Source organism: Melanerpes formicivorus, unplaced genomic scaffold, assembly GCF_026170545.1.
Source record: "Melanerpes formicivorus ecotype bairdi unplaced genomic scaffold, bMelFor1.0.p_v2 SCAF_102, whole genome shotgun sequence".
Taxonomy (NCBI): domain Eukaryota; kingdom Metazoa; phylum Chordata; class Aves; order Piciformes; family Picidae; genus Melanerpes; species Melanerpes formicivorus.
In genome coordinates, this window is record NW_027142454.1 from 1709766 (window position 1) to 1721872 (window position 12107).

At 64.9% G+C, this 12107-nt stretch overlaps 1 protein-coding gene across 1 annotated transcript; it reads right to left on the reverse strand.

The window, feature by feature from the left end:
* Positions 1-188: 188 nt before the first annotated feature.
* Positions 189-10375, reverse strand: FCSK (fucose kinase). The gene is given in 24 exon segments (XM_068166625.1): positions 189-715; positions 908-1131; positions 1843-1942; positions 2139-2326; positions 2402-2521; positions 2715-2858; positions 2982-3194; positions 4112-4278; positions 5210-5420; positions 6149-6516; positions 6646-6713; positions 6830-7000; positions 7405-7506; positions 7709-7836; positions 7990-8131; positions 8327-8446; positions 8536-8616; positions 8752-8849; positions 9099-9171; positions 9342-9467; positions 9743-9793; positions 10048-10164; positions 10166-10206; positions 10302-10375. Coding segments are annotated over 24 exon segments (3240 nt in total). The 5' UTR covers positions 10372-10375; the 3' UTR covers positions 189-598.
* Between the last annotated feature and the right edge of the window lie 1732 nt (positions 10376-12107).

Below are 12107 nucleotides of genomic sequence, written 5' to 3' on the forward strand. Positions count from 1 at the left end.
AAGGCAAACACCCCTGAGATGGGGCCAGCCCCCTTGCTTGGCAGGGTTCCTGTGCTGCCCAACAGCCAGGGCTGGGGAGGGTGATGCCATCCACCCCGGCAGAGCTGTGCTCCCACATTCTGGGACTCTGTTATCCCCCCCCAAAGGAACCTTTCTAGGGACAAAGGGACATGAAACAGATGCTGGGAAGAAGCCTTTTTATTCTAAGAGCCTGCAGGGTCTAGGAACTCCCTGCAGAAGTAGTCCCTTGGCATGGGAGAGGGGCTTGATCCCACATCCAGGAGCATCCTTGGTGCAGGAAGGCTCCTGCTGGAAGCAGCCTCAGAAATGCTGCTCTTTTCCCTTTGGAGAACCAGGAAACCTGGAGTGAAGCCCCCAAACCGGCCTGGAGGCCCAAGGGCTGGCTCTGCCTGCCCAGCTTGCTACAGCTTCTCCAGCCTCTGTGGTTTTGGGGGCAAGTAGCAGCATAAAAAGGCCACATCAAGACCTAAGGCACCTGCTGGAGCTGCCTTTGAAGCTGTGGGGATTGCCCTGCTTCAGGAGGCTGCTGGCTGCTCCCTGCCCTGCCTAGCAGGCAGGAGCAGCTCAGGGAAGTCCTTCACACATCCCTGTCCTCTCCCAGCTGAGCAGAATCCTCTGGATCACATCCCACAACCTCCACAGAGAAGCCAGCCGTGTCCACTTCGATGCTGTGGATGCTGAAGTTGCCGAGCCCCTAAGAAGAAAAGAGAATGATGGCTTGGGGCAGGAGCCAGCACAGGGACCTGGCCTCACCCCCAAGGTCCTGGGGAAGGCTGAGGAGGCACGAAGCAATCTCAGCCCCCTCAGGGTAGAGCTGGGGGGGGGCAGGGGGGAAGATGTTCCAAGTGCTCTGTGACAGGGAGCTCCCCAGGAGCTCACATCTCACCTGAGTTTGTGCCAGAACGTGGTGCAGAGCCTCCTTCTGCCTGGGGGCTTTGGTTAGGACGTAGAGGAAGCCTCCACCCCCAGCCCCAGCCAAGCACTGCCCGTGGACGTGGGGCTGCAGGGCAGCCATCAAGCGCCCCACGGCCAGCGGCTCGCAGCCAGGGGCCAGGCACTTCTTCTGCTGCCAGTAGCGCTCCAGGCACTTGCCAAGGAGGGGCAGGTCCCCTGGGGAGGGGAGGAGAGGAGAGGAGATGCCAGACTGGCTTCCCTCCATGCCTCTCCTGCCCAGCTCCACCTGCTCATCTCCCCCAGCTCCTCCCTGCTCAGCAGGCAAACCCAGCCCTGGCCCACTGCTGTTTACTCTGAATCCTCCATGGGGTGGATGAGAGGAAACAAACTGTTCCTCACCTCCAACCTAAACCTCCCCTGCTACAACCTGAGGCCATTTCCTCTTGGCCCTTGGGGAGAAGAATCCAATCCCCACCTGGCTCCAGTCTCCTTCCAGGGAGTTGCAGAGTGAGGTCTCCCCTCAGCCTCCTCTCCAGCTCCCTCAGCTGCTCCTCCCCAGCCCTGTTCTCCAGACCCTTCCCCAGCTTTGCTGCCCTTCTCTGGCCATCTTCCAGCCCCAAACTGTCCTTCTTGGAGGGAGGGGCCCAAAACTGACCCCAGGATTCCAGCTGTGGCCTCCCCAGTGCTGAGCCCAGAGATCCAATCCCTGCCCTAACTGGGCAGACTGGCCCTCTCTAACCCTTCCTTCCTTCACTCAAGCCTCAGCCTCGGGGCATTGTCTGTGACGTGGCAGTGGCCTAGGGGGAAGATTTGAGGCTCCTGCAGCTGCAAGAGCCTGCACCACCACCCCCCAGGCTGACACAGATTGTCCTCAAGGCATTTTGTGTCCCTTCAGTCCTCAGAAGGGGCAGGAACAGGGGCTCACACCTTGCCTCAAGGCCCGGGCACACTCCTCAGCGTTGCTCACCAGCACGTCAACGGTCTGCACGATGGAGGGCAGCCTGGCATACCAGTTCCTCACCACATCCTGCAAGAGGCCAGAATGTCCTCATCAGCACCCTGCTGGCCTCCAGCAGCACACCTGGGGAGGTGCTGCTGCTGCAGCCCCCACCTTCCCCGCCAGATCCCACCGAGACGGCCAAGCTGGGCAGCCGCCGAGGGGACAGGCGCCAAGGCTGGGAATGGGCACCAGGGCCTGCAGCACCCCTGGGCACCCAGGTTACCTGGAGCAGGTTGCGTGCCAGGCGAGTCTTGCCCGTGTAGACCAGCAGCAGGTGGTCATTGAGGGTCTGGGTAAAACCCTGGGGCACTGAGATCTTCTCCACCTCCACCCTGAGCGGCAGCTGGGCCTTCGACCGCCCGATTTTGATGCCGGGCACAAGCCCGCCCACTTGGTCCTGCCAACCACCACCTGTGGGGTAGAGGCTCTTCAGCCACCACCAGGTCCCCAAGCCCGTGGGGCTGGCTTGCACCCCACGGTCACTACCTGTTGTGAGCCTCTGCTCCAGGTGCAGCACAGCGTGGATGAGGGACTCGGTGCTGGCAGCCTTCCCAGCTGCTCGGTACAGAGAGGCCATCACTGCTCCTGCCAGGATGCTGCTGGTGCCTGCAGGGGGACACAGAGGAGGCCAGGGCGCTCCTGAGAGCTGAAGGGGGATGGCCCATCCCAGTGCTGGCAGCAGGAAGCTCTCCCCTCCCCCAAACACCTCAGCACATCCCAGGATGTTCAAATCCCAGTGCCGGCAGCAGGAAGCTTCGCCCTACCCCAAGCTCCCTCAGCACTTCCCCTGTAGACCTACCAAGGCCAGAGCCGTGGGGCAGCTTGGACCAAGTGTGCACCTCGAAGCCACCCCCGAAGTTCTCCATGAGCTGGGCCCTCAGGGGTTTCTCAGAGGGGAACTGCACCACCTGGGTGCAGATGAAGGCAGCTTTCAGCAGGGCTCCTGGGAACACAGAAAGCAGAGCCGCCGCGTGCCGCGCTGCCGCCTTTCTCCCTCGCCCCAGCCTGCCCCCCCCCCCAGAAAAGGGGGCCCAGCCAGGGCTTTGGGGGGGGGGTGTTACCTCACCTGGTGCATGGGGCTGGCAGTAATCCTCCAAGTGCTCCAGCTCCTGGCACAGCAGCTGGGTGGCCGTGGCCCCCAGGCTGAGCAGGCGCAGCTGGGGCTGGGCGATGCGGCGCACCCGGGCCCCGATGGGCCGGCAGCCGTCCACCAGCACCGCCAGGTCCACCACGGCCCCCCCGTGCTCGTAGGTGATGGGGGGGGTGTCACTCCAGCCCCCTGCAAGCACACCAGCACCTAACACAGCAGCCCTCCAGCTTCTCTCTCCCCAGGCCCCCCTCCCCCCCCAGTGTAGAACTGGTTAGGTTGGAAGAGGCCTTTGATTGAGATCAGCAAACCCCAACCGTTTAAGCCACCACCGAACCGCAGCGTCGCAGGGTGATGGGGTGGGGGTGGGGGTGGGGAAGGGACCTCCAGAGAGAAAGATTTGCACAGAAAAGAGAGGTCAGGGATTGGAATGTGCTGCCCAGGGAGGTGGTGGAGTCCAAAGCCTGGATGTGGTTCAGGGTGGTTTGGATGTGGTGCTCGGGGCTATGGTTTAGGGGTGAGTAGGGTTCTGGGTTGGACTTGGTGCTCCTGAGGCTCTGTGTCCCACCTGAATGGTTCTGTGATCATCCAAGTCCAACCCCCCCTGCCCTGCAAGGTCACCTAGGGCAGGTGACCCAGGAACACAGCCAGATGGGTTTTGAAAGCCTCCAGGGAAGGAGACTCCCCAACCTCTCTGGGCAGCCTGCTCCAGCACCCTCCCACCAAAGAAGATTCTCCTCACGTTGAGGTGGAGCCTCCTGGGTTCCAGTTTGTGTCCACTGCCCCTTGCCCTGCCAGGGGTCACCACTGAAAAGAGCCTGGACCCTTCCTCTCGCTACTCACCCTTCAGTTACTCATAGACATTGCTCAGATCCCCCCTCTCAGCCTTCTCTTTTGCAGAGAAGCACCTGGGCCCTCAGCACCATATCTCCAGGGCTGGGGGAACTCCACCACTGCACTGGGCAGCCTGTTCCAGGCCCTCACAACCCTTCTGCAGCCAAAAAGCTGTTCCTCACGTCCAACCTGAACCTGGTGGGACTGAGAGCCACTTCCTCCTGCCCTGCCAACACCCCGGGGGTGAGACAGGGACCGTGGAGGGACACGCTCACCAGAGAGGTCCAGGCGGGCCGGACAGGCCACCTGCACCCAGTGCCCCATGGGTGGCAGCTCGGCGTGCCCCAGGGTGACAAACCGGCACGAGGACATCACTGCCTGCCGGACCAGGATCTGCTCTGCCCCCTCGTAATGTCGAGCTGCTCTCACCAGTAAGGCTGGGCTGGGGGAAGAGAGAGCTGCTGAGCCACCCCCCACAGAGAGAGGTGCTGAGCCCCCCCGCCAGAGAGAGGTGCTGAGCCCCCCCCCCAGAGAGAGGTGCTGAGCCCCCTCCAGAGAGAGGTGCTGAGCCACCCCCCCCAGAGAGAGGTGCTGAGCCCCCCCCCGCAGAGAGAGATGTTGAACCCCCCCCCCCCAGAGAGAGGTGCTGAGCCCCCCCCAGAGCAGCTCCTTGGCTGCAGTGCTCCAGCAGCTGCACACCAGCCCCAGCCTCACCTCCCCACCAGCCTCTCCTCCTCGCCAGCCCCAGTCTCACCAGCCCCAGCCTCTCCTCTTCACCAGCCCCAGCCTCTCCTCTTCACCAGCCCCAGCCTCACCTCCTTGCCAGCCCCAGCCTCACCTCCTTGCCAGCCCCAGCCTCACCTCCCCGCCAGCCCCAGCCTCGCCAGCCCCAGCCTCTCCTCCCTGCCAGCCCCAGCCTCTCCTCCTCCCCAGCCCCAGCCTCACCTCCTTGCCAGCCCCAGCCTCACCTCCCCGCCAGCCCCAGCCTCGCCAGCCCCAGCCTCTCCTCCCTGCCAGCCCCAGCCTCTCCTCCCTGCCAGCCCCAGCCTCTCCTCCTCCCCAGCCCCAGCCTCTCCTCCCTGCCAGCCCCAGCCTCTCCTCCTCCCCAGCCCCAGCCTCTCCTCCTTGCCAGCCCCAGCCTCACCTCCCCGCCAGCCCCAGCCTCGCCAGCCCCAGCCTCTCCTCCCTGCCAGCCCCAGCCTCTCCTCCCTGCCAGCCCCAGCCTCTCCTCCTCCCCAGCCCCAGCCTCTCCTCCCTGCCAGCCCCAGCCTCACCTCCTCCCCAGCCCCAGCCTCTCCTCCTTGCCAGCCCCAGCCTCGCCAGCCCCAGCCTCACCTCCTCACCAGCCCCAGCCTCACCAGCCCCAGCCTCACCTGCTCATCCACTTCTGCCTCTCAGCAGCCAGCTCCTGGACCCCACCAGCAATGTCCCCGCTCTCCAGGCGCCTGAAAGCCGATGCCCACTCCCTGTTGGCAGCAGGGCCACTCCTCAAGCCGCCTTCCCCTCGTGCCATGCAGCCCAGCACCTCCGCCACGCAGGCCAGCGCCCGCGCCGCGATGCCGGCATCACCGCTGCTGGAGGCCACTGGAAAGGACAGGGAAGGCAGCAAAGGCACAGCCAGCCTGCACTCACTGCTTCTGGGAGAAGGGACTGCAGAGAGAGGGACTCACAGCCCCCAGCGTGCTGGGGATTGGAAAGGACCTCTGGAGATCATCCAGTCCGAGCCCTCTGCTAAAGCAGGGCCCCCACAGCAGCTTGCCCAGGAGCACAACATCCAGCTGGGGTTGGACTCTCCCCAGAGGAGACTCCACAACCTCTCTGGGCAGCCTGCTCCAGGCCTCCAGCACCCTCACACCAAACAAGTTCCTCCTCCTGTTCAAATGGAACCTCCTGGGTTCCTGCCCATTGCCCTTTGTCCTGGGCACCACTGACAAGAGCCTGGCCCTAGCCTCTTGCCCCCACCCTTTAGCTCTTGCTAAGCATTGCTCAGCTCCCCTCTGGGGCTGCTCTTCTGCAGGCTCTCAGCCCCAGGGCTCTCAGCCTTTGCTGCTCACAGAGCTGCTCCATGCCCCTCAGCAGCTTTGCAGCCTCTGCTGGACTCTCTCCAGTTGTTCCCTGCCTCTCTTGAACTGGGGAGCCCAGAACTGGCCCCAGCAGTCCAGGCACGGCTTCCCTGGGGCAGAGGGGGAGGGGAACCTGCCTTGGCCTGCTGGTCACACTGCCTTGTCCGATGCCCTGGGGGTGGCTGAAGGGGGTGGGGAGCACCAAGCAGCCCAGAGACACAAGAAACAGCTCAGAGAAGCCCAGCTCACCCTCATCCAGCGTGCCCAGCAGGGCCTGGTGGTAGCCCTCCTGGGCAGCACTGCGGGCCAGGGGCAGGAGGCTGCTGTCCTGCCGCCCCAGCAGCACCCTCCGCACCTTGCGCCGCCCCTGCAGGAAGAAGAGCGCCCGGCGGGCACCCAGCTCGGCCGCCTTGTCCAGGCAGGGCAGCAGCTCCTGCCAGGACATGCGCCAGGCTGCCCTCCAGCGTGCCAGCCGCTCGCCGGGCGCCGCCGGGGCCAGCAGCCACAGCACATCCTCCAGCCCCAGCGCCTGGCGGGCGTGCAGCACCGGGAACAGCCGGGCGCTCAGCAGGCAGCGGCTGCTCCCCGCCAGCTCCGCGGCCCACAGGTCCCCTTCCCTGGGGGAGAGGCAGCCCTTCAGCACCCAGGCCTCTGGGACACCTTCCAGGGGGGGAAGAGGGCACAGAGGATGGGCTGGGGTGGCCGTGACAGCTCCCCACTTGCCTGGCCTGGCACAGGGCACCCACCGTATGCCTGTCCGACGGAAGAACTCGGCCCAGGGCACGTTCAGGTAGGTGGCCTCCTCAGCAGGGCTCTGCCAGGGGGACAGAGAGGCTGGTGGTGGCAGCCTGGCTTCAGAGGGAGCCCCGAGCCACCTTGCCACCCCCATGCCACCTTGCCACCCCCATACCACCTTGCCACCCCCCATACCTGCCAGTCGTCGAGGCGGCCGGTGAGGGTGAAGACGCGGCAGGGCAGGTCGTGCAGCTGGACATGGTGGCCCTGAAGGACAACATCCTGCAGGTGACAGCCCTGCAGGGCTGGGGAGGAGCCTGAGGGGAGGCCTGAGATGAGGCAGCCAGGCCCAACATCCAGGGGACCCTGTGGAGGAGGCAGCAGGGTGCTTAGTGCCACAGCTTGGCCCCAGGGCAGCCACCAAACCAGATGCCCACCTCGGAAGGGCACAACCGCCCTGGGGGACAAGCTGGGGCCAGCCAGAGGCAGAGGCCAGGTGACACCCTCCAGGGCTTACAGCTGTGACAGAGTCCCCAAGGACAGGGTCTGCCTAGGCCCCCAGGAAGGGGACACCCCAGTGGTGACAGCCTCCTCTCCTTGCCTGGGGAGTGGTGACAACCCCTGGAGCCCTCAGCACCAGGCAAAAGGCATCTCTGAAAGGGCAAGGCACCCCAGATCTCACAGCTGTGGGTCCTCCATCCCAGCCAGAGCCACCTCACCCTTGCTGCCCATTCTGAGAACCTGGAGTCACCTTCGCCCCAGCCACGTACCTGAAGGTGACAGTGCTGGAGGACACTGCCAGCTGCTAGCCGAACAGCTCCTTCCAGCAAGCAGTTGGTGACTGAAGAACCTTCCTCCAGCAGACAGGGTTGCTGCCAAAGAAAGGACAGAGAGGCACGTGGGACCAAGCTCTGGCCACACCACCCAGAGCAGGAACCTCCAGTGGGTCTAGCAGGTCATGGAGGTGTCGGGTAGGAGGTTGGACTCGACAACCTCAGAGGTCTTCTCCAACCCTGATGACTCCCTGCCTGCATGAAAGCCCTGCGTGGGCCAGGCTGAGGCTGCAGGACCTACCTCCACGTGGGAGTGGGCTGTGGGGCAGAAGGGCAGGTGGCTGGCAGAGCCGGGCAGCAGGGTCAGGCTGCGGATGTGGTCGCTGGCAGAGGTGCTCAGGTAGTCGTAGGAGGCGTCAGGGATGCAGGCTGGAGGGGAGACCACCACCACCCATGGCTCAGCTCACACCCCTGGGAACCAAGGCTGAGAGGAGACCTGGAAACCCGTGGTGCCAGGCCCTGCCCTCCCCAGGCAGGCAAGAGGAGGGGGGCTCAGGGCCGGGTGGCATCGCCTGCACCCACCCATGCTGAGAGGGAAGGCACGGAGAGCTGCCCACAGCACAGAGCGGGCACTCCGCACGCTGGCATCGCCACCGCCCTTCACAAAGGCCTCCTCTGCCACCCCTGCCGCCATGCACAGCACCACGTCGAAGAAGAGGGAGAGCTGGGGGGAGAAGGGACCCGTTGGAGGCGGCCTGACCCTGACCCCCCCCACCCTACCCTGCTGCTGGGTGCTCCTGTCCTGTCCCACCCGCCTCTGGGGCGGCAGCGAGGCACAGGGGCCCTGCGGAGGTGCCCCAGCGCAGCAACAGCAGCGGGGCAAGGGGAGGGGTCCTGCCCCCCACGGAGGGGCTGTCACCTGGATGGGTGGTGCCCCCGAGTCCAGCCCCAGGTAGGTGCAGGCGTCCAGAGGGGGGACAACGTGAGTGGCCAGGAGCTGCTCGGCGGCATCCGAGGAGAAGAAAACCACCCCCGAGACCTGCCAGGGCACGGCAGGGCTGAGGGCACGGCCACGGCGACACCAGGGACGGGGCTGGCACAGCCACCGGCGCCCCGGCCGCGCCATACCAGCGGGACGGTGCTGCCGGCCCCCGCGCACTGCTGGATCTGGGCTTCTGTGCCTTTGTAGATGATGTCCTGGACCAGCCCCTGGGGTGAGACCACCCTGATGAGCTCTCCAGGGCCCCCCCAAGCCAAGCAGCTGCGGCAGGGCTGGGGCCTCAAGGGAGCGAAGGGGTGGCGCTCCCTGTGCCTCCGAGGGATGTCCCTGGAAGGGCTTCTCACCTGCTCATCAGTGAGGTAGACTCCGTGGTTCCTGGCATACGCCTGGCTCCCGGGCACTGCAATCACTCTGACACCCTGGAAGCCATCCCAGTTGATCCCTGGGGAGAGGCACAGAGACCAGTAGCCCCCTGGGGCAGCGTACATAGCCCACCCTGGGCACAGCTGCCTGAGAACCGGGCCCGCAGGCACCTTGCTGTGGGCACAAGGGATGCTCCTGACCACTCATAGGTCAGCAGTGCCAAGCATCCACACCCTTCATGGGAGCATGGCACAGGCCCTGCCACTGCAAGCTCCAACCCTTGTCCCAGGCAGAACTGCGTGCTGGAAGCAAGGCTGGCACCGCTCACCTGGTGCTGAGGGCACAGTGAGGAGCATGTCAGTGCTGCAGACCCACACGCCAGGTGGGGAACCCACACAGAGCTGCCAAGAGAAGGGCCACGTCGTGCCCAGGGGTGGCACAGAAAGGGCTTGGCCCTCACAGGGCACCCAGCAGCCTTCCCAACATGCTGGGAGCCAGTTGAAGGCAGCCTGACGGATTCAGGGGCAGCTGAGCCCAGCCCCCCCCGCCCCATCCCAGAGGCCACGCAGACCTGGTATGTCATAGTCTTCAGCAGGCTGTCCAGGTTGCAGACCAGAGCTTCAGCCTGGGCATTGGGCTCCTCCACAGGCAGGCAGGTGAAGGCCCTGCCACAGTCATCAAAGGAGAAGTCTCGGCCCTGGCAGGACAAGGGACGCCGAGGGGTCATGGGGAGGGAGAGAGCGCGGCAGAGGGATGCAGAGAGCGCGGCGGAGGGGCGCCGAGGGGTCACGGGGAGGGAGAGAGCGCGGCAGAGGGATGCGGAGAGCGCGGCAGAGGGATGCGGAGAGCGCGGCAGAGGGATGCGGAGAGCGCGGCAGAGGGACGCCGAGAGTGAGGCAGAGGGATGGAGAGAGCGCGGCGGAGGGGCGCCGAGGGCGCGGCAGAGGGATGCCGAGCGGGGGCAGCTCTCACCATGTGCAGGATGAGGATGTGGGCTTCCCTCAGGACGTCTGAGCTCACCACCTAAGAGAGCAAAGCAGGGATGCAACAGCTCCCCAGTCCCACTTCCAGCCTCTCCCCAGCAGCTGCCAGCCAGCTCCCAAGATGGGACAGCCACCTCCTTCTCCTGCTTGCGGGCTCCCCGGGCGCACCAGCAGCTACCACCCCACTCCCTCTCTCCCAGAACGGGACAGCCACTTCCTCCTCCCGCTCCCAGCCTCCACTAGGAGCTGCCAGCCTGCTACACGCCCGTCCCCAGCCCGGGAAAGGTCCCTCACCGTGCATCCCGCCCTGGCGCTGAGGTGCTCGGCCGCCACCAGCAAGGCGTTGAGGGTGGCCCCGCCGCTGCCCAGGTGGTCCCAGGGATCCTCCACGGCCAGGAGGAGCGGGGGGGGGACGCGGGCCCAGGCCGCCCCTCAGCCGGCGAACCTCCAGCTCTGCCAAGCGAGAAGGCGGCGGCGCTGAGGGCTGGCATCACCCGGCTCGGTCGCTCTAGGGCGGGGAGAGGGAGATGAGCAGCCCCGGCGCTTGCCTCGCTGGAAGGCGGCGACGCAGCCTCCGCGCTGGCAGGTGAGAAGGACGCCGCTCCACTCCGCCGCCATGGCTGCCGGCCCGCGCGGTGCGCGCTGGGACTTGTGGTCCAGGCCCTGGGCAAGGTCACAGGGGTTGGCTTAGCGATGGACTACAACTCCCGGCGTGCACCGCGCGGGCGTTCCCCGGCCCTTTAAAGCGACAGTGCTCTTTGGCCCCCTCCCGCCCGCGGGGCATTGTAAAGGGGGAGGGTAGGGGGTTGGGAGGTTTTTTGCCCTGAAAGGGCTCTCGGAGGCGGTGAGCACACTGGGGCATCCCTGTCACGAGCCCAGCCGGCCTCGGACCGGCTCCTTGCGGGGGATCTGCAGTGGGGTGCCCGAGTGCGGGCGCTGGGTGCCCGGTGGGTAGCGGGGTGGGGGGGTAACAGGGTGAGCAGATGGTGGGTGCCCGGTAGGTGGCAGGATGGGGACAGTGAATGTCGAGGCAAGGGAATGGGCTCCGATGTGCTGATGTGCCAGGGCGAGTACCAGGGTGAGCATCACCAGGGATAACGATGCACTGAGGTGGGTAGCAGAATAGGTACCGGGGTAGATAGATACTGGAGATGCCAGAGCATCAAGGCGGGTACCGACAGGGGTGCTGATGTGCCTGGGGTGGGGACTGGGGTGGACACCATGGGGGAGTCCGGGGGGGGAGGGAAAGGGGTCCTCATGGTAGTTGCCAGGGTGATGCCAATATATCAGGCTGGGTCTTTGTGGGAATCTAAGGGGGTAGCTAAGGGAATGTTTAGCTGAGCTTCACCTCTGTGTGGGAGTCCCAGAGGTCGGTAAGTGATGGTACATTTCCACAGAACCACACAACTGTCAGGCTTGGAAGGGACCTCCAGGCTCAGCCAGTTCCAACCCCCCTGCCATGGGCAGGGACACCTCACACTACAGCAGGTTGCTCACAGCCACCTCCAGCCTGGCCTTAATAACCTCCAGGGATGAGGCTTCCACCACCTCCCTGGGCAACCTGTGCCAGTCTCTCACCACCCTCATGGGGGAAGAACTTCTTCCTCACAGCCAATCTGAATCTCCCTATTACCAGTCCTATCACGACCTGGCACCCTCAAAAGTCCCTCCCCAGACTTCCTATAGCCCCCTGCAGATACTGGAAGGCCACAATCAGGTCTCCTCCGAGCCTTCTCTTCTCCAGACTGAACAACCCTCGAAGGGTGTGAGAAAGGCTGGGAGGTGGAGATAAAGAAATACCATAGCTTTGGAATGGGGAAAAGCAGTTGGGAGGGGAAAAAAAAACAACAAACATCTTTCAGAACGAGATAAAACCGTGGGCTTGAGGGGGGGTTAGGCTATGGGGAAGTGAATTAAACGATGTACGACCTCCTCAATAAATAGCCACTGGCTCGGCAGGTCAGGGCCATTTGGCCCCCCTGTGGCCGTGGGCACAGACTGGTCCGGAATCAACGTACTGCAGGATACGCTCCGGGATAGCCACAGGTCTGGAGCTGGGTCCCGCGGTGCCTACCGGGGTGAATGCCGGGGGTGCTGATGTCCCTGGGTGGCTACCGGGGTGGGCGCCGTGGGTACGGATGTGCTAGAGTGAGAACTAGCCTGGGTCCTCGGGTAGATACCGGAGGTGCTATCTCGTCGGGGTGGGTACCGGGGCTGCCGATATGCCTTAGAGGGTTCTGGAGTGGGCCCCCGGGTTGGGTACCAGAGTAGGGGCTGATGAGCCGGGGCGGGTAGCGGGGTGGGTAGCTGGCTGGGTACTGAAGATGTCGGTGGGTCGAGCCGGATACCAGGGG